This window comes from Saccopteryx bilineata, chromosome 10, assembly GCF_036850765.1.
Source record: "Saccopteryx bilineata isolate mSacBil1 chromosome 10, mSacBil1_pri_phased_curated, whole genome shotgun sequence".
NCBI classification, from domain to species: Eukaryota; Metazoa; Chordata; class Mammalia; order Chiroptera; family Emballonuridae; genus Saccopteryx; species Saccopteryx bilineata.
Genome location: NC_089499.1, coordinates 9417398 through 9439396, shown reverse-complemented (window position 1 = coordinate 9439396; position 21999 = coordinate 9417398). Strand labels below are relative to the sequence as shown.

General features: G+C 54.8%; 1 protein-coding gene across 3 annotated transcripts in view; it reads left to right on the top strand.

Moving 5' to 3' along the window:
* The window catches only part of LARS2 (leucyl-tRNA synthetase 2, mitochondrial), a 125944-nt gene extending 106270 nt beyond the window's left edge, over positions 1-19674 (top strand). For all 3 annotated transcript variants that reach the window (XM_066244936.1, XM_066244934.1, XM_066244935.1), the window contains exons 17-21: positions 1049-1218; positions 2992-3069; positions 5700-5811; positions 13573-13700; positions 19351-19674. In XM_066244936.1, coding sequence (XP_066101033.1) covers positions 1049-1218; positions 2992-3069; positions 5700-5811; positions 13573-13700; positions 19351-19530 — 668 coding nt within the window. In that variant the 3' untranslated portion in view covers positions 19531-19674. The remainder of the gene's footprint in view (positions 1-1048; positions 1219-2991; positions 3070-5699; positions 5812-13572; positions 13701-19350) is intronic.
* Positions 19675-21999: the final 2325 nt, after the last annotated feature.

The following is a 21999-nucleotide window of genomic DNA, read 5'->3' as shown; positions in this document are numbered from 1 at the left end:
CTTAAGAACGCCTAGTCCAGTGACCAAAGAGTAAAAGGCCTTAATACGACCGACCCTGTGACCGAGGGCACAAGATGCAGAAAATCAGATTAGCCGCCAGATCTGACGAACATATGAAATAGGTGACACACACGCATCTGGCCAGGGCAGGGGTTGTGTTAAAACGTCTCGTGCGTGCGGCGTTCCTGCTCCCCGCGCGGCCTGCGTGTTACCTGCCCGGGTGAGACGAGGAGCTTGCCCAGCGGAAGTCAGCTGTGTCTCCAAGCACGCTGTTAGTGCCACAGACACTTCCATCACAGTGAGCTTTCTCCATCAAGGAGGCAGCGCAGTGTGCACATTGTGGCCCAAGCTCCTGAGCTCGCCGTGGGCCAGGGACGGTCAGTGGGCAGCGCTATAAGCAGCTCTGCTGTCCAGTGCGCAGAGCATCTGGGGCCCTCAGAGCTGAGAGAATCCGTCCCGGTCCTAGTTCCCAGACGCTGGAGGCCAGGGAGGACCCTCCCGCCGGCCCAGGGCGAACGCATCGGCGCAGTGGAGTGGGTTTTTCTTGGCTCAGAAACAACCAGGCTTGGCCCTGGCCAGTTGGCTCAGTGGTAGAGCGTCGGCCTGGCGTGCAGAAGTCCCAGGTTCGATTCCCGGCCAGGGCACACAGGAGAAGCGCCCATCTGCTTCTCCACCCTCCCCCTCTCCTTCCTCTCTGTCTCTCTCTTCCCCTGCCGCAGCCAAGGCTCCATTGGAGCAAAGAAGGCCCTGGTGCTGGGGATGGCTCCATGGCCTCTGCCCCAGGCGCAAGAGTGGCTATGGTTGCAACAGAACGATGCCCCGGAGGGCAGAGCATCGCCCCCTGGTGGGCAGAGCATCGCCCCTGGTGGGCGTGCCGGGTGGATCCGGGTCAGGCGCATGCGGGAGTCTGTCTGGCTGCCTCCCCATTTCCAGCTTCAGAAAAATACAAAAAAATAAAATTAAAAAAAAAAAAAAGAAAGAAAGAAACAGCCAGGCATCCTCACGGGTCTCCCTCTCTCTCTCTCTCATGTGCTGACACTGACCTCAGCTGACGCGCTCCCCGGCGTGCTGAGGTGGCAGCAGCGCCTGTGGTCCCTGGCCACCCGGTTTATCGAGGCCCGGGCTTGTGGGGAGGTCCCCCGGCCACAGCTGCTGAGCGACGCAGAGAAAGCCGAGGCCCGGAAGCTCTGGAAGTTCAAGAATGAGGTCGTTTCTCAGGTCAGACACTTTCCAGGGGACACCGGCTGATTCTGTAACCAGCCCTCGAGGTCTGTGTGGCCGCCTTCTCCCACAGTGGGCCCTGGGGTCTGTGTGGCCGCCTTCTCCCACAGTGGGCCCTTTCGGAGGATGGTGGCCCCATTACCTTGAGTAATCGACTACTGCTTTGCTATTTCGCCATGGCGGAGCAGACATTCTCGTGGAAAGACTTGGTCTCGGGAGATGGCTCCCTCGAGGCCCACGTTTGTCCCTCCTGGGTCTCAGGAAACTGCTGGCTTCCCATGTTTCCATTCCTAATGCCTCCAAGCAGAGAGCCAAATTCAGGGTCACGCTGATGGCACACCGTGTATCATACATCAACAGAGACAGAGTTTGAGAGTTGAAAGGGGCATGGGGAGAGTCTTCTATAGTCTCCTCATTTTACAGATGGGGACAGAGATGAGGCGCAGAGAGGTTGATCGTCTCGTAGAAAGTCACACAGCTAGTGAGGAATCGAGAGAACAGAATCCAAGTCCCCTGATGCTCAGCAGACTTGAGGGGACTTGCCCACTCAGTGACTGTTACACAATATCCCTGTGAGTTATTGTGGGTTAATTTTTGCAAATAAATGACTTATTCATGTTACCTTCTTAGGGAATAGTATATTATTATCTAAAATCATTTAAAAAGATTCTTCATTGCTAACAAAACCATTAAAACAGTTTTGGTCATTTGTCTCCTATAATATAATGACATTTGCCTTTTTAAGAACTTGGTGAAAAGAATGTCGTGTCTCCGAAAGAAGGCCTTTAGGAAACCCGAAGCCACTTTTAATGGGTACCAGACACCCCAAATGCTCCTCGGGATGACTTTTTTTTTTTTAATGTGCTGATTCAAACTTATAAAGTCAGCCAGGGTCACATATCTGGCAGCTGGTGCCATTGAAGGATCAGGGTGTTTCCTCTCTGGACTGTATGACCCAGAGCAGCCCTGGGCCCGGCATGGTCTCGTTTGGTGACACTCCTTCAGCTCCGTGTTCACCCCCTGTCCTCTGGTGTGGGGCCCCGAGCGCCGAATGGGGCTCAGCGAGCTGAGTGAGGCCTGAAGGATGGTTCTCCTGCCGCGTAATTTCTCTCGGGACTTGGCAAGCTCTTCTGTTCTGTCAGGTAATAGAATCGGGTTATTTCAACAAGTCAGGAACTTTTGACATCTTAAAGATGTGTTATTTTTCTGTGTCCTTGCCCGTGGCCAAAAGTGAAAAGGACACAAACAGGAAAAAGCTGACAGATCATATTCGTGTTCTCATGTCCACTCCGTATTTGAAAGTGAGAGACTAACCTTGTCCCCCACACTGATGACCTTCCTTGTGGATTAAAGCCATGTGACGGAGGTAAGGGGGCGCCCTTTACCCCGCCTCCTGTTTACTATTGTCTTGGTGTCTGCTCATCAGTGGTCTTGCCCCCTCTTGGGTGTTTTCTTAAGGACCTGCTGTGAGAAACAACACTGCCCCCCCCCCCCCCCCCCCCCCCCGCTGTCGGGGCAAGGGCCGACCCTGAGTCATGGAAACAGCACTGACAGGAGCTTAAAATGCTTTGTGCTGATAAAACATTACAGTGATTATTTGAGATCGTGAATACATCTATAAATACCTATGATTGCATTTAGTTAATTTCACATTTTTGGATAATTTAATGGGGCTTGTGTGTGTGTGTGCACATGTGTGTGTGTATGTGCGTGTATGTGTGTGTGAAAAGCTTAAATGAATTTTAATAATAATTCAACTTCTTCCCATAGGTGACCGCCCATTTCACGGAGGACTTCTCACTGAATTCTGCGATCTCTCATCTGATGGGACTCAGCAGTGCCCTCTGGGTATGTGGCCTGTCTGTCCTCCTTTGCTGGCAGCAGAGGTGAGAGGGAGGCTTCCTGCCACATGGTGAGGTGGCCTGCAAGGTCTCAGGTTGGGGACAGAGAGCAGCACCACAGGGTCACCTTCTTGGTGTGGCTTCGTTAACTTAAAGCAGCATTTTTTTTTCCATAGTCACGACCTAGTTTTATAGCTGGAAGATTCTTAAAGATTATCTGATACAAATCCCCTCCCTGACCGTACTTCGTTTTTTGTTTTATTTATTGATTTTAGCGAGAGAGGAGTGAGGAGAGAGAAACAGGGACATCAATCTGTTCCTGTTTGTTCCCTGACCAGGGGTTGAACCCACAACCTCTGTGGTTTGGGACGATGTTCTAACTGAGCCATTGGGCCAGGCCCCTGCCTCACATTTTTGGTGATGAGGACAGAGAGGCCCCAGGAGGTTAGATGACAAGTCTGGTTGATGTGACAACTCCAGCAGCAGCTGGGGGCCTCATGCCTTGCCGCTGTGCTCTCTCTCCCTGCTCCTGTGCCTGCGTCCTGTGATACTCCCTGGGCACCAGATCTGTTCTCACTGAGAACAGAAATCCGCCTTTGGTGTAGACTCACCCTCTTGCCAAGTAAACGACATGTGGACAAATGGGGCTTAGGCCAGTGGTTAGCTGTTTGGACAAGAAAAGAAGAATGTGCATTAAAACTATTAACAAACACTTTTTATAATGAAGCCCTCTCCAAGCTTTTAAGAACAATGGAAGGAATTTACAGATATGATGACCTAAAGCTTACCATTTTTGTATATTAAAACATGCCATATTTAAATATTTTATTTTATTTATTTATTTATTTATTTATCTTTTTTTTTTTTTTTTTTACAGAGACAGAGAGTGAGTCAGAGAGAGGGATAGACAGGGATAGACAGACAGGAACAGAGAGAGATGAGAAGTATCAATCATTAGTTTTTCATTGCACGTTGCAACACTTTAGTTGTTCATTGATTGCTTTCTCATATGTGCCTTAACCGCGGGCCTTCAGCAGACCGAGTAACCTCTTGCTGGAGCTAGCGACCTTGGGTTCAAGCTGGTGGGCTTTTGCTCAAACCAGATGAGCCCGCGCTCAATCTGGTGACCTCGGGGTCTTGAACCTGGGTCCTCTGCATCCCAGTCTGACGCTCTATCCGCTGCGCCACCGCCTGGTCAGGCCATGCCATATTTAAATGATAAATAAAACCTGAGGAAGCGTCGGCCTAGCGTGCGGAGGACCCGGGTTCGATTCCCAGCCAGGGCACACAGGAGAAGCGCCCATTTGCTTCTCCACCCCTCCGCCGCGCTTTCCCTCTCTGTCTCTCTTTCCCTCCCGCAGCCAAGGCTCCATTGGAGCAAAGATGGCCCGGGCGCTGGGGATGGCTCTGTGGCCTCTGCCCCAGGCGCTAGAGTGGCTCTGGTCGCAACATGGCGACGCCCAGGATGGGCAGAGCATCGCCCCCTGGTGGGCAGAGCGTCGCCCCTGGTGGGTGTGCCGGGTGGATCCCGGTCGGGCGCATGCGGGAGTCTGTCTGACTGTCTCTCCCTGTTTCCAGCTTCAGAAAAATGAAAAAAGAAAAAAAAAAAAAACCTGAGGAAGACATAACAAATATGTCCAACAAAAGGTTAATATCTTTAATCCATAAAGAGCTCATATATTAATATGAAAATATCTAAAAATGTCCAAAGGATTTGAAAAGATAATTCACAGAAGATGAGAGGGAAATAGCCAATAAACTAGAGGCAAAAAAACCCCTAAAAACAACAATTCCAAAACCTGCCCCACTAATTATCATGAAATGCAAATGAATGCTATTTTTATACCTACCAAATTTGCAAGGATTTTGTAATGTAACAGTTCTTCATGCTCTTGCAAAGGCAGGGATGGGTGTGGTCCATGCAACCTCACCAGGAAGCACTCCAGCTGGGTGGTTGGTAGCCCTGGGATTGTAAGCACCCTTGACCCAAGGTGTCCACCAGCAGGTGATTTATAAAGACTGAGACTTGGAACCCCCAGTGTCCTCCAGTGGGGAAATGGGAAAACGACTTCTGTCCTGTCAGTAAGAAGGAAACTTGCCACCACATTAACATTGTAACGTTAACTAAAGCACACGATACAAAAGTATCCGTATAGTGAAAACTCCAGTCCTAAAAATGTTATATGTATAAGTAGACACGTAGTTTTTGCCTTTTTGGAAACTGGATTTTTTTTCTGGATGGTACATTTGTGAGTGGTTTTTGTATTTCCCAAATTTGCTGAACTGAGTGTGCATGTTTTTTTTTTTTAAATCTAGAAAAGGGGGGCAAATAGTATAGAAAAATTAAATTAGAACATGAAATTACTATTCCCTGGCAGCTTATTCCTAAGTGAGGTAGCATCAGACTGAGGGCGGTGTGAATGCACAGTTAGTAGTCACCCACTTGCTGTTACTACCGTCGAAGCTATTCTCACAGTCATTTCAGGGGCACAGTTCTGGGTCCAGAGCAGACGCAGCTGGTGCAGGGGCGTCCTGCCTGCGGTGTCCCTGGACGTGGGACAGGTTGGCAGTTGTGCTTGCCCACGCTCACCGTGTGCGCCGCCGCGGGCTGACGTCGTTGCTCTCTTCCTCCCTCAGCAAGCTCCGCAGAGAGTGGCCCTCCACAGTCCCGAGTTTGAGGACGCCCTGTGCGCCCTGACCGTCATGGCCGCGCCGATGGCCCCTCACCTGACCTCCGAGCTCTGGGCAGGTAGGTGGGTGAGTCCTCGCTTGACCAGCAGTTACTGCTCCTCAGGTGCTTGGGCCCCTTGCTGAGGGTGATACAGGACTCAGCCGTCCTCAGCCGTGGGGTCCTGTGCTCTGAGTAGCGGTACGGTTTCCTCAGCCTGGTCACCCCGCCAAAGGGAAAGACACTTCCCCACGGTGGAACAGTGTGAATACTGGTGGCACTACAGGGCCTTCTTCCCCCTCATCCGGCCCCCTGGTGTCCGCATGTCACGGCCCATGCCATATTTTTAAGGTAGAAACTCCTGTTCAGCCCCACCTTATAATCGGGGGACAGGGCCCTGGAAGTACACTGCAGAGCCAAAGTTCACTCATCGACACTGTGATCCAGGCCTCGGCACCCCACCGTGGCTCCTGCCGGGCCCCGGAGCCTGAGGCTCAGGTGGGCTCAGTGTGGCCACCTCCGTCGTCCCCCCCTCCCCGTGGGAGATCGGCGTTCTGGGCTCGGGGGTTGATGGCGAATCTGTGGTTTTAACCGGCTCCTGGTGGTTCTGGGGCCTAGGCAGGTGGGGGCTGTGTCCTCAGCATGATGCTGGCTCTCAGCTGGAAGCCAGGCAGGACTTCACTGCCTTGTTCTGTCTCGGGGCAGCCTCTTGAGGACACCCTATAGCAGTGGTCCCCAACCTTTTTTGGGCCACAGACCAGTTTAATGTCAGAAAATATTTTCACAGACTGGCCTTTAGGGTGGGACGGATAAATGCACAAAATAAAATTATGCGACCGGCGTAAAAACTGGTATTTTTAAATATAATTGTCGAACTTACGATGTTTATTGGGCTAAGTTAAAGGAGGAACGAGCATGTCCTCATTATTCAGGCTGTATTTAAATTTGTTATTCTGACAACGTTTCATGTTATTTATTCTTTCTCTGCGGACCAGTACCAAATGGCCCACGGACTGGTATTGGTCTGCGGCCCGGGGGTTGGGGACCGCTGTCCTACAGGGCCCACTGGTGGCTCTAAAAGGCCGTCGCCAGAATATCTGCATCTTCTCCTTTTAAGAAATAATTTGAACAATTCTTTACATGAAGCCACCTTCTTTAACTGTTCCATTCTTTTCCTTTTCTTATCTCCATTTTTTGTAATTTTAATGTGGAACTACATTTTTATTTTCTTTATTTATTTTGTATTGATTGATTTTTAGAGGGGGGGAGAGAGAGAGAGAGAGAACAGGGGGAGAAGCTGGAAGCATCAATTCCCATATGTGCCTTGACCAGGCAAGCCCAAGGTTTCAAACCGGCAACCTCAGCGTTCCAGGTCGACGCTTTATCCCACTGCGCCACCACAGGTCAGGTGGAACTACTTTTTTAACTGGTATGAGGTTTATAGTCATTCCCCTGCCTTTTTTTTTAGAAGAAAAGGACTAGAATTTGCTTGCCATTAACACGTTTTGCCCGGACGGAGTCTCAGACCCCTTGGGAAAGCCGGCACGGTGCCGGCATGCTTGGCCTCACTGCCGAGTCCTCGGCCTGGCAGGCGCGAGAGGACCGCTCTGCACCCCGGCTGTGACCCAGGTGGCAGTGGGAACCCAGTGACAGGTTCTGTGCAGGAGGTCTGGATGGAGCCTGTGCTGCTGCGCCCGGTTCCCCAAACCTGTGTCCAGTGGTCTCCTGTGACTTCTGGGACGTTGTACAGGAGCTAGCAGGGAGCAGGCCGCCAGGAACTCTGCACTAACTTAGTGCTTTTGTCCGGGGGCCTCTGAGAAACAGCAGGCTCACAGCAGCCCTCCCCCACTATCCAGACCAGAAGCCGTGAGCTGTCGCGGGGAGAGCGCCAGTTCCTGAAATAGTGCTGCTGGCCACACACCCTGCAAAATAACGTCATTGAGTGGGAGCTCGCTGTTCGAGTCTCAAAGCCTAACGTGAGCTGAAAAGACCCAGAACAAGGAGGAAGTGGTGACATTTGTGCTGTCCTGGCTGGCTCAGCGTGAGGAGAGAGCCACTGTCGGGTGGGTGATTTTGGGGGGAAATTCAGCGAGCCTGGACTGGGGGGTGGGGTTTTCAGTGACGCGGAGGTAGTGACTTAGAAGGAAAGGGAGTAGAGGAGGTAATTATAGGGACTTCGTGAAGGTTGAGCAGGTTCTAAGAATGAAGGCAAAGCAAGTCAGGAAAAGATGAGAACAAGCAGCATTCGGGATACTACCCAGGCGGGCAGACAGACAGACAGACAAGACCAAATAAGCAGGTGGGAGGTGCTGGGAAGCAATTTCGCCAAAGAACAATCCAGTCCTGATCGAATAACCCAGAACCCAGCGAGGGACCTGTTCCTAAGGAAACCAAATGAACACGTCGCAGACAGTCTCCCACCATGTCCTAACGCTCAATCCCCACCCGCGTCCTTCCCAGCCACGGGTGGGCAGCGCCTCCAGCAGGTGGAGGTGCCAGGGGTCTCAACTGTGCACACTTTTCCTGAGTCAAGGGTCTCAGCCGAAACTCAATGAGCCTGCGATTCTTTGGCACCTGCCAGCCTCGGGCCACCAAGAACACACTTGTTTTAACAACTTGGGTTTATTACCAGGGGAACCATGGGGCTTCTGCGGACAAGGGCTAACTAAAGGGATGGCCTCACTTCCTGTCCATCTGCTGGGAATTGCTAGGGCTGCACAAGGCAGCGATGCCACCGTGCCCCCAAGTGCTCCCTGTGCGTACGGAAGGGCAGGCCTGATGATGGCCACCAGGGGAGGGAGGCCTGGCATCCACAGACGCCACCAGCGATGCCACCGTGCCCCCAAGTGCTCCCTGTGCGTACGGAAGGGCAGGCCTGACGATGGCCACCAGGGGAGGGAGGCCTGGCATCCACAGATGCCACCAGCGATGCCACCGTGCCCCCAAGTGCTCCCTGTGCGTACGGAAGGGCAGGCCTGACGATGGCCACCAGGGGAGGGAGGCCTGGCATCCACAGATGCCACCAGCGATGCCACCGTGCCCGCAAGTCCTCCCTGTGCGTACGGAAGGGCAGGCCTGACGATGGCCACCAGGGGAGGCCTGGCATCCACAGATGCCACCAGCGATGCCACCGTGCCCCCAAGTCCTCCCTGTGCGTACAGAAGGGCAGGCCTGACGATGGCCACCAGGGGAGGCCTGGCATCCACAGATGCCACCAGCGATGCCACCGTGCCCCCAAGTGCTCCCTGTGCGTACGGAAGGGCAGGCCTGATGATGGCCACCAGGGGAGGGAGGCCTGGCATCCACAGACGCCACCAGCGATGCCACCATGCCCGTAAGTGCTCCCTGTGCGTACGGAAGGGCAGGCCTGACGATGGCCACCAGGGGAGGGAGGCCTGGCATCCACAGACGCCACCAGCGATGCCACCGTGCCCGCAAGTGCTCCCTGTGCGTACGGAAGGGCAGGCCTGACGATGGCCACCAGGGGAGGGAGGCCTGGCATCCACAGATGCCACCAGCGATGCCACCGTGCCCGCAAGTCCTCCCTGTGCGTACGGAAGGGCAGGCCTGACGATGGCCACCAGGGGAGGCCTGGCATCCACAGATGCCACCAGCGATGCCACCGTGCCCCCAAGTGCTCCCTGTGCGTACGGAAGGGCAGGCCTGACGATGGCCACCAGGGGAGGGAGGCCTGGCATCCACAGACGCCACCAGCGATGCCACCATGCCCGTAAGTGCTCCCTGTGCGTACGGAAGGGCAGGCCTGACGATGGCCACCAGGGGAGGGAGGCCTGGCATCCACAGACGCCACCAGCGATGCCACTGTGCCCGCAAGTGCTCCCTGTGCGTACGGAAGGGCAGGCCTGACGATGGCCACCAGGGGAGGGAGGCCTGGCATCCACAGACGCCACCCCCCCCCCACTCGCGCCTGAGCGGCATGGTGACCTCGCCAGCTCTCTGAGAGGGACAGGAGGCTTGATTTGGTCATTTTGCAGGAAGGTCAGTGACAGCAGGTCTCCCAGAGGAGGGATGGGAGAGGGTGGGCCTCGGGCCACGCTGAGCTGAGTGGTGGCATCGTGTGCCAGGGCCTCGCGGCGTCCCAGCCAGTGCTCAGACTTTCTCCGTATGCCTCCCAGACACCAGCGCTTGACCCAACCTGCGTCACGTAAGGAAACCACCGTATTTGCCATGCAGATGTTAGTATTTTTACTTCCCTAAAGAGCAGGGAGGCACAAGCACAGCCTGGAACCCGGCTGTGAGTTTCTGTTCCTCCCATCTATATGGAAACGCTGGCGGGGGCCCAGGCCGCTATAAATAAGCATCCTGATTGCTCCAGGAAGGCCGGGCTTCCTCATTTTTTTTTTTTTTTAAAAGTGGAATTTGTCGATTCCCGGCCAGGGCACACAGGAGAAGCGCCCATTTGCTTCTCCACCCCTCCGCCGCGCTTTCCTCTCTGTCTCTCTCCTCCCCTCCCGCAGCCGAGGCTCCATTGGAGCAAAGATGGCCCGGGCGCTGGGGATGGCTCTGTGGCCTCTGCCCCAGGCGTTAGAGTGGCTCTGGTCGCAACATGGCGACGCCCCGGAGGGGCAGAGCATCGCCCCCTGGTGGGCAGAGCGTCGCCCCTGGTGGGCGTGCCGGGTGGATCCCGGTCGGGCGCATGCGGGAGTCTGTCTGACTGTCTCTCCCTGTTTCCAGCTTCAGAAAAAAGAAAAAAAAAAAAAAAAAAGTGGAATTTGTAACAGCTTCTGCCCAGAACATTTGTGTCCAAGGTCCTTCCATCTGCCAGACATCCTGTACAAGTGCCGTACGGAGGCTTTGGAGCCCTTCCCAGTGCAGCTGGGTCACAGGACCCGCCACCCCGGGCCAGCCTGCCAGAACACAGACACGACCTTCTTCCTCCCGTGACCTCTGCCTCCCATTTAGATGGAGTCTTACTAGGACCCTTCGGAGGAGCAGGCAGGGAGTTCCTTCCTGCATCTGCCCAATGGCGGGCGCGTCTGTCAGCGAAGGAGCAGGTTCCCTGATGAGCTCAGGAATGCCGGGAGCAGGGGACCCAGCAGCGTGTCCTGTGTGCCTCTCCATCCGCAGACCTGTTGCCTCCCTCAGGCTGACAGCGCAGCGCGCGGCTGCGAGAGTGCCAGATGGGAACGGCGAGAGCCGAACGGTAAATCTGTGATGCTAACACAAGAACCCAGACGGAGGTCAGCGGGGTAAAACGGGCCAGCACCACTCCGAGCGGCCCCGGCCGGACCTGTCTGTTACAGTCTGCACTGCAACGAGAGGAGGAGCCCGTGCTCAGGATGCCCGTGGGGGTGTCTCTAAGCCCACACTGGAGGTGGGATGACCACACGTTTGGGAGCAAGCCTTCCTCGCTGACAGGAGCAGTGGGCTGACTCCCATCTGGGCCCGTTTCTGACCTCCTCACAGACAGGCCCGCGGAGCAGCTTTTTCACGAACAGTCCCAAAAACCATCTGTAGGATAGTATCAATATGTTGCAAAAGAAAAATCGCAAACCAACAGGGAAGAGACTTTGTTCAACAAAATTGGGTTTGGAAAATTGCGAATGTTTTTAAATAATGTTGTTGTTGTTGTTTCACATTATACACAAAATAAATTACAGATATAATCAAAAGTTAAATGGGGAAGGAAATGAAACCTTTGAAAGAAAAATCTTGAACTGCTCCTACAGCGTCAAGTTTTACGAAAGCACTGAATGTTCCTGGTAGAAAAATCTATAAAATGTTTTAAAGACGAAAGAAGGCCCTAGTCGGTTGGCTCAGTGGTAGAGTGTCAGCCTGGCGTGCAGAAGTCCCGGGTTCGATTCCCGGCCAGGGCACACAGAAGAAGCGCCCATCTGCTTCTCCACCCTTCCCCCTCTCCTTCCTCTCTGTCTCTCTCTTCCCCTCCCGCAGCCAAGGCTCCATTAGAGCAGAGATGGCCCAGGCACTGAGGATGGCTCTGTGGCCTCTGCCTCAGGCGCTAGACTGGCTCTGGTCGCAACAGAGTGATGCCCCAGAGGGGCAGAGCATCGCCCCCTGGTGGGCGTGCCGGGTGGATCCTGGTCGGGCGCATGCGGGAGTCTGTCTGACTGCCTCCTCATTTCCAACTTCAGAAAAAGACAAAAAAAAAAAAAAAACTAAAGAAGAAGGAAGAATAAAGGTCGCTTACAACCCACAGGTCACTGCAGCTGATCCGATATATTTCCTCACAGCCTTTCATCTGTTCATATAAAATTTTTAATAAGACTGGGGTCTTGTTACATATACTATTCTGTATCATTCTTTTCCATGAAATTAATTATTATTTTAAAATATAGGGGAAAAAAGAACGTTCAAAATTATATTTTCAGACTGACCTGTGCTGGTTCAGTGGATGAAGCATCGACCTGGAACGCTGAGGTCACTGGTTCGAAACCCTGGGCTTGCCCGGTCAAAGCACTTATGGGAGTTGATGCTTCCTGCTCCTCCCCCTTCTCTCTCTCTTTCTCCCCCTCTCAAAAATGGATAAATAAAATCTTAAAAAAAACAACAAATATTTTCAGCACTAACCGGTGGTGGTGGTAGCTTGGTTTTGTTTTGTGGGGTTGGTTTACATCCATTCAGTACATAACATTACCGTCTTTCAAAATAAACAATTTTTAGTTATGCTCTTCATTGAACTTGATTTTCTTTTTTGACTTTTTTCAAGTTTTCTGCAAGGAGCATGCATTATTTTTGTCATCAAAAAAATAAAATAAAACAAAAACTTGTCATTCACCGCCCGGTGTTGTGGGGGTTGGCATTGGTGTGAATCATTGCCCCTGTCCCAGACTCGGCCTCAGCCGTCCTCTGGGCCCATCCCTCAAATGCATCTCCTGATCTCAAGGCTAATAACAAGGCGATGTGGGCAAGGACCACCCACCTCTGCCACCCTGGCAGAGCCATTTATAGCATGAGGACTGTGCAGCTGCCCTGGCGCTGCCCAGCATGGGCACACTGGCCACATTCACACCCTGCCCCTCCCCAGGACCTGCCTCTGGGAGGACTCGGGGACGTGGGGGCCTGGCCACGCTAGTCGTTCCCAGGGGTCTGTTTTTATGAGGTGTATGTTCTGCACATTTGGAGGCATCTCTCATGCTCATGAGATCTGTAGAGGCTTTGGAATCAAAGCTTCCCTCTCCTGGAAGCGCCGGGGTGATGTCCCGAGCGCCAACAGGTGGCTCTGTGCAGCCCTGTGAGTGCTGGGCAGGGCGTGTCCTGGGCACGGCCGCCTCAGTGTTGGGGGCTGCAGCGTGAAGCACTCTGGGAAGAAGGCTGGGGAGGGTGCTTCATAGCTCTGCTTCTGCGTGTTTGCGCACCCGGAGCCAAAGGCAGGTCTTTCCAATTCGGTAATTGGTGGGAACGCCTCCCAGGAGGAAGTGTAGCGGGAAGGTGGAGAGGAGCGCCCTGCTGTTCTGGGCACGCTGGCTCCCCTGCGTGTGAGTCACGGCTGGTGGGAGGCCTCAGAGGAAGTGGGGAACACAGCTCGGGATGTTGGGGTCTGCTCTAGGAGCACAGGGGCCTCCCTCCACCACCTTAACTGCAGAGACCAGGTCAAACCAGCAGCCTTGTGTGGCCAAACAGCCTGTCCATCCATCTGCACAGCTCTGGGTACCGTTTGAGAAAAAAGCCACCTGTTACCTGGGATAACAGGTGCTTGGGATGCTAAGCTAGGCCAGAGCCAGCGGGGGATACATGGTAGGCCCTGAAAAGCCTTGGGAGCGTCCATAGCCAGCCCAGCCAGGCTGGGTGGCGTGAACGCTTTTTATCTGCCTGCCCGGATCCTCGCGTGCGCTCAGTGACCCTCTCGCCTTGACATTGCAGGCCTGGCGCTGGTGCCCAGGAAGCTCTGCGCCCACTACGCCTGGGACGCCGGCGTGCTGCTCCAGCCGTGGCCAGCCGTGGACCCGCAGTTCTCGCAGCAGCCCGACATCGTGCAGGTGGTTGTCCTGGTGAGTGGCTCCCACAGGCCCCAGCGCCAGGAGAACCTGCTGGGAGGGTCATGCCCTGTCTGTCGCGGGGGCTCTTCTGGCCTTTCTGGCTCTCCCAGCCCTCGGCCGACCTCCCCTCAGTTTGAGGTCACCCTGTACCAAAGCCCGGGGAGCCTAGAGCCCTCAGAGCCCTCAGGGGGTCGGGAAGTGGGAACAGATACCTGTCCTGCATTATTGACGATTATCTTCCTTTCCAACAATGTGTGTTTCAACCTCGCTGAGCTTCATTCAGCTGCTCTTGGTTCTTCTGGGGGGCGTGATGGGGGAGGCCGCAGAGCAGGGGCGGCCTCTGGAAAACACGCTGCAGGAAGGCCACACAGTTTCTCTCTCTCTTTAGTGTGTTGGGCCATTTTAAATACATAGAATATTTACTGTTTAAACCTTATATGGAACAAATAGCTCTCTTGTGGTTTATTCTTTCTTTTTTTTTTCTTACAGAGACAGAGAGAGAGTCAGAGAGAAGGATAGATAGGGACAGATAGGAATGGAGAGAGATGAGAAGCATCAATTATCAGTTTTTCGTTGCGACACCTTAGTTGTTCATTGATTGCTTTCTCATATGTGCCTTGACCGTGGGCCTTCAGCAGACCGAGTAACCCCTTGCTCAAACCAGGGACCTTGGGTCCAAGCTGGTGAGCTTTGCTTAAACTAGATGAGCCCGGGCTCAAGCTGGTGACCTCAGGGTCTTGAACCTGGGTCCTCCGCATCCCAGTCCGACGCTCTATCCACTGCACCACCACCTGGTCAGGCTTGTGGTTTATTCTTTATGTAATTATTTTATATTTAATTTGTTTACTGTGCGACACTTTATAAGGAATATCTCTCAGATATGCTGTTAGGGACCAGGGCAAGGGGTGGGCCCTCTAGCCCATCTCTGAGCCACACGTGGGCAGGCAGCCAGGCAGGCAACTTACATCCAAAATGTAATTTAACTCCCATCAGCCCAGCGGGTAGCCGTTACCATTCTCTTTTTTCCTAGCTGAGGAAACAGGCTCAGAAAAGTGAGTCGCCTGGCCCAGGTTATTTGTTGACTCATCAGTCATTATCGAGTTGCCCTCTCTACTGTGGGCACAGACCTAGGCTCTGGGGATACAAAGTCGTACCCGACGGGGTGCCTACGTTCAGGGAGCTTAAAGTCTAGAGGGAGAGATAGTGGGGAAGAAAAAGGAAACAGGAAGTAAAATTAATTGCAAATCATGAGCGAAAGTGCCAGGAGCAGACCCTCCTGGGGGTTGAGGGAGGGCACAGCCCCCAGAGGCTCGGTCCGCAGGTCCCGCCCTTCGGCGTGAGCACACGCTGGGCCCAGCAGGCCGGTGGGGAAATCAGGCCTCGTCTCCACACCACTGTCCCTGTCACTTAGTTCCCAGATGTCCCCACTTGGCCTCCCCCCACAGAGGGGAAGAGACAGGGCTTCCCTGGTGGGTGTCTTCCAAAAATCCTCAAAACCAAGAACGGCCACATGGCACAGACAGGCAATCCCCTTCACTCCGGTGATGTTTATAAGGAACCGCTGTCTTGCGCACCCCCGAGAACTCGTCCCTGGTGCATTTGAGAAATGCCAACTTGAGACACGGATGTTTTCATCTATGAAAACGCCTTTCCCTTTTAAATTGTCGCTGCAAAAAAGAAATTCCGCTTCGATCATTGGTGAAATAATTTTAGATTATCATTGACACGAACCCCCAGATTGGAGGTATGTGGAGGACCCCCTGCAAGCACACCAGCTTGGGAGCGTCCGGGTGAGGGCGCCGCGCCGTCCACCAACCCTCCGAACAGTCTGTGCCTTTTCCCTGTGACCTTGGTCGGTGCTGCAGCCCAAACGGTGTGATCCAGTCCAGCTGTGCCCGTGACACGGGCTGTGCCAGCTTCAAGGGGTACAGAGCCCAGAGGCGCGGCCTCGTCTTCAGGGAGCTTAGTGCCCAGGAGGGGCAGCCTGGGGGCGTGTGAGTTGTCACACGCAGGGGGTTTATGAAGCCTCAAGAGGAAGATGTGAGAGTTTGCGACCATCCCTGTGTAAGCCTCAGTTTCCTCAGTTAGAAAATGGCGGCGAACATAGTGCCTGCCTCACCTGGTTCTTCAAGGAATTAGATGGGGTCACGCCAGCAGATGCTTAACCTTGTCTGGGCACTAATGACACAGCCGGTGACGCGTAGTGAGTGCCGACTGGGGGCCCGCGGGGCCCCGAGAACTTCCCAGGTACTGGCTCACTTACCCCGCACGCACGGCAGCCCTGCTGTGACCGCTCTCACGGACACGTGACTAGCGGCGGCAGTCTCGGGCCTCGTTACTCACCGGGTCCGTGCTCCCTGCCGCCTGCACCAGCACCGGCGCTGGCAGATCGGAAAAGGGAGTGTGAGGAAGGGCCGTGGGACCACGGCTTCGAAGGAGGAGCAGCATTTCCTTGGCAGAGAGAAGGAGCAGAGGCAGGAACCGCCCTCGGGGACATGGGACTGGAGCAGAGGCGCAGGGGGACAGTGCTGGGGAGCAGTGGGGCCCAGGGGCTGAGCAGAGGACAGGGGACCAGGAGGTCATTCCGGTCCAGGAGGTCATCTCTTCCCCACCACTTGCTGGGTGGGGCCTTCAGCAGGTGACTTCACCTCAGGGATGTCAGCTTCCGACTGGAATGAGGGGGAAGGGTTGTGGGAGGAGGGTCAGGCTCCCTCAGGGCCGAGAGCGCAGGCAGCCAGTGGGGCTTTGCTGTTCTTGGCCGTGGTGGGGTGAACCGTGCTGGGTGGGGCTGCCCTCCTGTGGGTGAACTGTGATGGGTGGGGCAGGGGAAAGTCCAAGAGAGCGTGGCTGAGTGACGACGTGGAGGTGGCAAAGACGGAGGGCCACCAGAAGGGGCCTGGAAACTTCTCTAAAGTCTAACAGTCACTCTTTGAGGTTTGAAGGTGCTTCTTCCTCTTTGGGCCCAACCATACTTCTGTTGTCTGTTTAATTGGTGCCTTGTGCCCAGGAGAGGGGAGCATGATTGAGACTCACTCATCCAGAAGCGACTGCCCTGGGTGAGCTGCTCAGGGGAGTTCCGGGGAGCCAGACACCATGAGTGGTGGCTGGGGCTGCATGGGAAAGCCCCTTGGGCAACCACAGCCCATCCAGAGGCTGCAGGGCCCTCCCCACATCCAGAGGCTGCAGCCCCACCCCCCTCACCCCCCTGGGCTCCAGCTGTGGACAAGACTAACTCCCTTGGACAGGCCTCGCCAGTGGCGGCTCAGGACCAGCCCCTGGTTCCCGGGAAGCAGAGGCTGACTGGGTCTGGAATCCAGGCAGGGTCACTGTTGTGCGGAGGCCGTGCACTGAAGGGGACGTCCCAGGGCTCCTTCCATCCTGGCCGGGAATCTGGACAAAGGCAATGGAAGTAAGACAGCCAGCTGGTCGTTTACACAGGCCACCAAACTTCCCTCACTCACCCATCCAGAGAGTCCCTCCTTACGGGCCCACGGGCCCGCAGCTTGGGAGTCTAGGCCTGAGGGTCACCCTGAGGCTCCCACGGGCCCACAGCTTGTGAGTCTAGGCCTGAGGGTCGCCCTGAGGCTCCCACGGGCCCACAGCTTGGGAGTCTAGGCCTGAGGGTCACCCTGAGGCTCCCACGGGCCCACAGCTTGTGAGTCTAGGCCTGAGGGTCGCTCTGAGGCTCCCACGGGCCCACAGCTTGGGAGTCTAGGCCTGAGGGTCGCCCTGAGGCTCCCACGGGCCCACAGCTTGGGAGTCTAGGCCTGAGGGTCACCCTGAGGCTCCCACGGGCCCACAGCTTGTGAGTCTAGGCCTGAGGGTCGCTCTGAGGCTCCCACGGGCCCACAGCTTGGGAGTCTAGGCCTGAGGGTCACCCTGAGGCTCCCACGGGCCCACAGCTTGGGAGTCTAGGCCTGAGGGTCGCCCTGAGGCTGTCCCTCGTGAGAGGACGTTCTCTGTCTCCCGAGGGCCCCACAGCACAGGACTGGCCGGAGGAGAAATTACCCTGGGCCCCCTTTCCTAGAGAAAGAGAGTAAGAACAGAGACGGGGGGCCGGATGTGGACTCATCATCAAGCGCACGTCCTGAGAATTCATGTGTGGGGCTGCTGGGACTTCACAAGGGACACGGCTTGTGTGTGATGGGGTGGGAGGTCTCTCCCGGGGTCTCAGTCAAACCAAGCACGTGGCCTTGGAAGAAGGCAGCTTCAAGTGACTTAGAAACGGGAAGGAGAGCGGACAGTCCTTCAAACAGCACGTCCTAGCCCCCAGCTCCAGGACATAAACGCCCTGCCTCGTGGAGCCTCACGCTTTTTAAAAAACAACAATAGTATTTCAGGACACGGTGTTTTATTTGTCACCCACCCAGTAATCTAAGCTAGTGAAACAAACAAACAAAAAAAAGTGACATTTAGTTCTATGGAAATCTAAAAAAAATGAAGTGAGCAATTAAGGAACACCGCACAACTGAGTTTGGTTGAAACTTGAGAAATGATTCCTAGTAACTTTTCATAATACAGTGACTATTTTCCGAGTAAAAAACAGGAGCATTTGTGAAAGAAATCCAAGTGTCCTTATGGGACCAGTGGGAATGAGGACGTGAGGGACGCTCTGGGCCACGGGGTCACTTCCTCCCCGGTGATACCACTTCATATTTGATGTGAACTTTGTCCTTGTTGGACTGACGCTCAGTGAATGCCCACAGACGTCTGGAAGTGGGCTGGTGTGTTTTAAGCAAGAAGAGTTGCTAATGGGGTGCAGGTCGCTTCCAAGTCCTCACCTGGGCGCCCCTCCTAGAGGCAGTCATCAGAAAGGGAGGTTGGCTGCGGTCCCCAGAAATTAGTCCTCTCTTGCCTGACCAGGCAGTGGCGTAGTGGTTAGAGCGTTGGACTGGGATGCAGAAGACCCAGGTTCGAGACCCCGAGGTCGCCAGCTTGAGGTGTGGTCTCATCTGGTTTGAGCAAAGCTCACCAGCTTGGACCCAAGGTTGCTGGCTTGAGCAAGGGGTTACTCGGTCTGCTGAAGGCCCGCGGTCAAGGCACATATGAGAAAGCAATCAATGAACAACTAAGGTGCCGCAACGAAAAACTGATGATTGATGCTTCTCATCTCTCTCCGTTCCTGTCTGTCCCTATCTATCCCTCTCTCTGACTCTCTCTCTGTCTCTGTAAAAAAAAAAAAAAAAAAAAAAAAAGGAAAAGAAAGAAAGAAATTAGTCCTCTTGAGACCTAGGTGAAGTCCTCAGTGACACCCCCATGTAGCCAGATCTAAACTTAGACTTGATCCCCAGTGACACAGTGATCCCCTACTCCCACCGGAAACAGCCTAAGCCACGTCACGCAGAGGATTTGGGGCATAATTTCCACCATGGCTGTGAGGGGGCAGGGCTCAGGAGACACTAGGTGGCGCTCACTCCAGGTGCAGGCGCTCTCAGTGCTGGGGTTTCTCCCTCTCTCTCTCTCCCCCCTCTCTCTTTTTTCTTTCTCTCCCTCTCTCATTGCACTTTGTCCTCTGGAGAAGCTGGGTGCTGCTTTTTCCTCCTTTCTTCCCCACATTCCCTTCCCCAGACAGACACAGCGGACCCTTTGCAGGAAGTGGGTTTTGGTGCCAGGCTGCCTGCCACCCTCGGGACTGGTTGCCTCTGACTTTTCTCCTTCTCAGATCAACAACAAAGCCTGCGGCAAAGTCCCTGTGCCCCAAGAAGTGTCCCGGGACCAGGACAAGGTCCACGAGCTCGTTCTCCAGAGCGAGCTGGGCGCCAGGCTCCTGCAGGGCCGAAGCATCAAGAAGGCCTTCCTGTCCCCCAGAACGGCCCTCATCAACTTCCTGCTGCAGGAGTGACCGGGGGCTGCAGTCCCGCAAGGGCTCTGCGGGATGCCATCCAGGCCCGGGATGACGAGAGGATGCTGGCCCGGGAGCAGGGGAGAGACAGGTGCTTGCCTTTGTGCTCGGACAGGTTGGTGCCAGCAGTGTGCCCCTGTGGCGTGGCCTGGCACAGGGGGCGGGTGAGCAGCCTGCCCCTCGCGGCGCCCCCTCCCATGGTGGAGGAAGCCCTCTGTCCCCCCATGCAGCCACCACAGTGCTGCTGGGCGGGAGCAGGACGAAGGGAGACCCGTGCCTCTCGGACACCCTAGTGCTTCTGGACCCCAGACACTGCGCTACGTCGGGCACACCCCAGAACACCCCAGAACACGGGGTACGCCACTCTGAGCAGGCGACAGAGCCTGGCCCCGTGGTGCATGGGCACCTTGCCTGCAGGCTGGATGGGAAAGCCACTGGGTCACGTCCACATACCCAGTGTGTAGAAGGGACACCGGGTCCTTATGCTCTGAACCCAAAGGCAGCGGTGCCCGTCCCCCGGCCGGCGTCCCCACTGCTCCGGCTCTGCCTCGCAGGTCACGTCCTCCCCAGCCCAGCCTGTGTGCCCACCGGGCCTGCTCTTGGGCGAAGCAGCACGTCCTACCCTGAGCGAGCCGCCGCACTGCTGGCCACTCACTCGGGGCAGGAAACTTGCAGGGTAGTGAGGCGGAACCGAGCCGCTGCCAGTCTCAGACGGAACCAACCTCAGAGCCCACCCCAGCCCAGCAGGGAGTCTGCGCTCACGTGGGCCCCAGGTGGCGATGCCACCACCGAAACCATCCCCAGGCCAGCCAGTGGGATAAGCGAGCTCGCCGCAGAGGAGTGGGACGGATGCCATCAAGCCACAGCGGTCTGGCTGCTTGGGAGACAGCCAGGAGTGGACCTGTGTCGGTGACGCGTTAGGATAATCCCGGTTCTATGTGAAGTCGGCGATTTGGTGCTCTTACCAGAACTGGCCAAAGCCACTGATAAATAGTTAATGGGGAAAGTGGAGGAGAATCTGGCCGTTTTGTGAGGCTGAAAATCTGTATTTGTTCTCTGATGCCATTTTTCTGAAGTAGCCTCCGGTGCGGTCCCCCTGCCGCTCAGCAGTTAACAGGTGACTTTGTGTAATGTAATAAATAAAATGTTTGTCATGTATGACTCTGGGACATCTGTGAGATCTTGGGATGGCCACCACATTCCCATTCCAGGAGTTAATCGGAAACAGACTGAAGTATTCCGTCACTCTCAGAAGCACTGGCTGTGAGCCTGGCTCCACGTGGAAGTTATAAAATGAGATGCATAGGGAACAGTCAGGCCCATTAGCAACAGCAATTAAGTCACTGGTTCTCAAACTTGGCTCAGACTTAATGCTGTGCCTGGACCCCATGCCCAGAAATCCTAACTGAACTGAACTGAGGTACGCTTGGGAAGCAGGGGACCTTAAACAGTCCGTAGAGAACCAGCGGCTTGATTGATGCATTTGAACCGTAATGTCTAAGTAGACCTTCCCCTCCCTAAGCTTCAGCCTCAACGGGAGGAGTCTGGTCCCGAAAGGAAACTCGATGAAGTGAGCAGGGAACGATTAGAACCGGAAGGGAAGGCAGAGGCCAGAACGCTCAAGCAGGTCCTCCAGGTGCGCCCAGAGCTGGCTCGAGTGTACACAGCCCCGTTCCATGTGCCAGCAGCAAATGTGTGTTAAATATAAGAAAACGGATGAGGATATTTGGGATGAGGAGTGAAAGAGCGTTTGTGTTGATCTTGCTTATTCCTAACGTAAGCCGCGTGGTCTTGAACCCGTCAACAAGATGAGGGTAGAGAGCCCTTTGTCTGCAGATAATCTGGCCAGAGCAAGGGGCCAGGAAAGCCCCAAAGCTACGGGATTGACCGGCCTGGCTTTGGAGAACTTCTTCTCCAGGAGGATAGAGTTTTTGAAAACAAGGGCTCAGTGGCACCAAGAGATAGTATAATGGAAAAACTGAGCCGAAAACTCTCCTCCCTGGGGGTGGGGAGGTGGGGTAGGAAATGATCTCAGTTCTTTATTAACTGCCTTGATTAGGTCAGAAACTGGACTCAACAAGTTCACTCACATTATGTCATTTAATTCCCACAACATCCCTAGAGGGAAGGAGGCATTCTCTCATAAATATGAAGAAACCCAGGCTCCGAGCTTCAGTAATTTGCTCAGTGTCCACGGCTCATACGTAGAAGAGCCAAGATCCAAACTCTGCTCTTCTGCCCTCCAGACCCCCTCCGGCAGCGCTCCGTGCCCACCAGTCCCCTCACCTAATCTCGCTTGAAGAACGACAGTTCAGAAAGTTGAGATGTCGGCCGAAAGCTGACATTTTGAGCATTGTGGCTGGGGCCCCCCTTCCTGTGAGGTCCCCAGTTCTGGAAAGCTGGGAAGTCACAGCCGTGCCTTCTAGACGGGGACAGGTAGTGGCTGAATGGCTGAGAGCACGGTGCTGG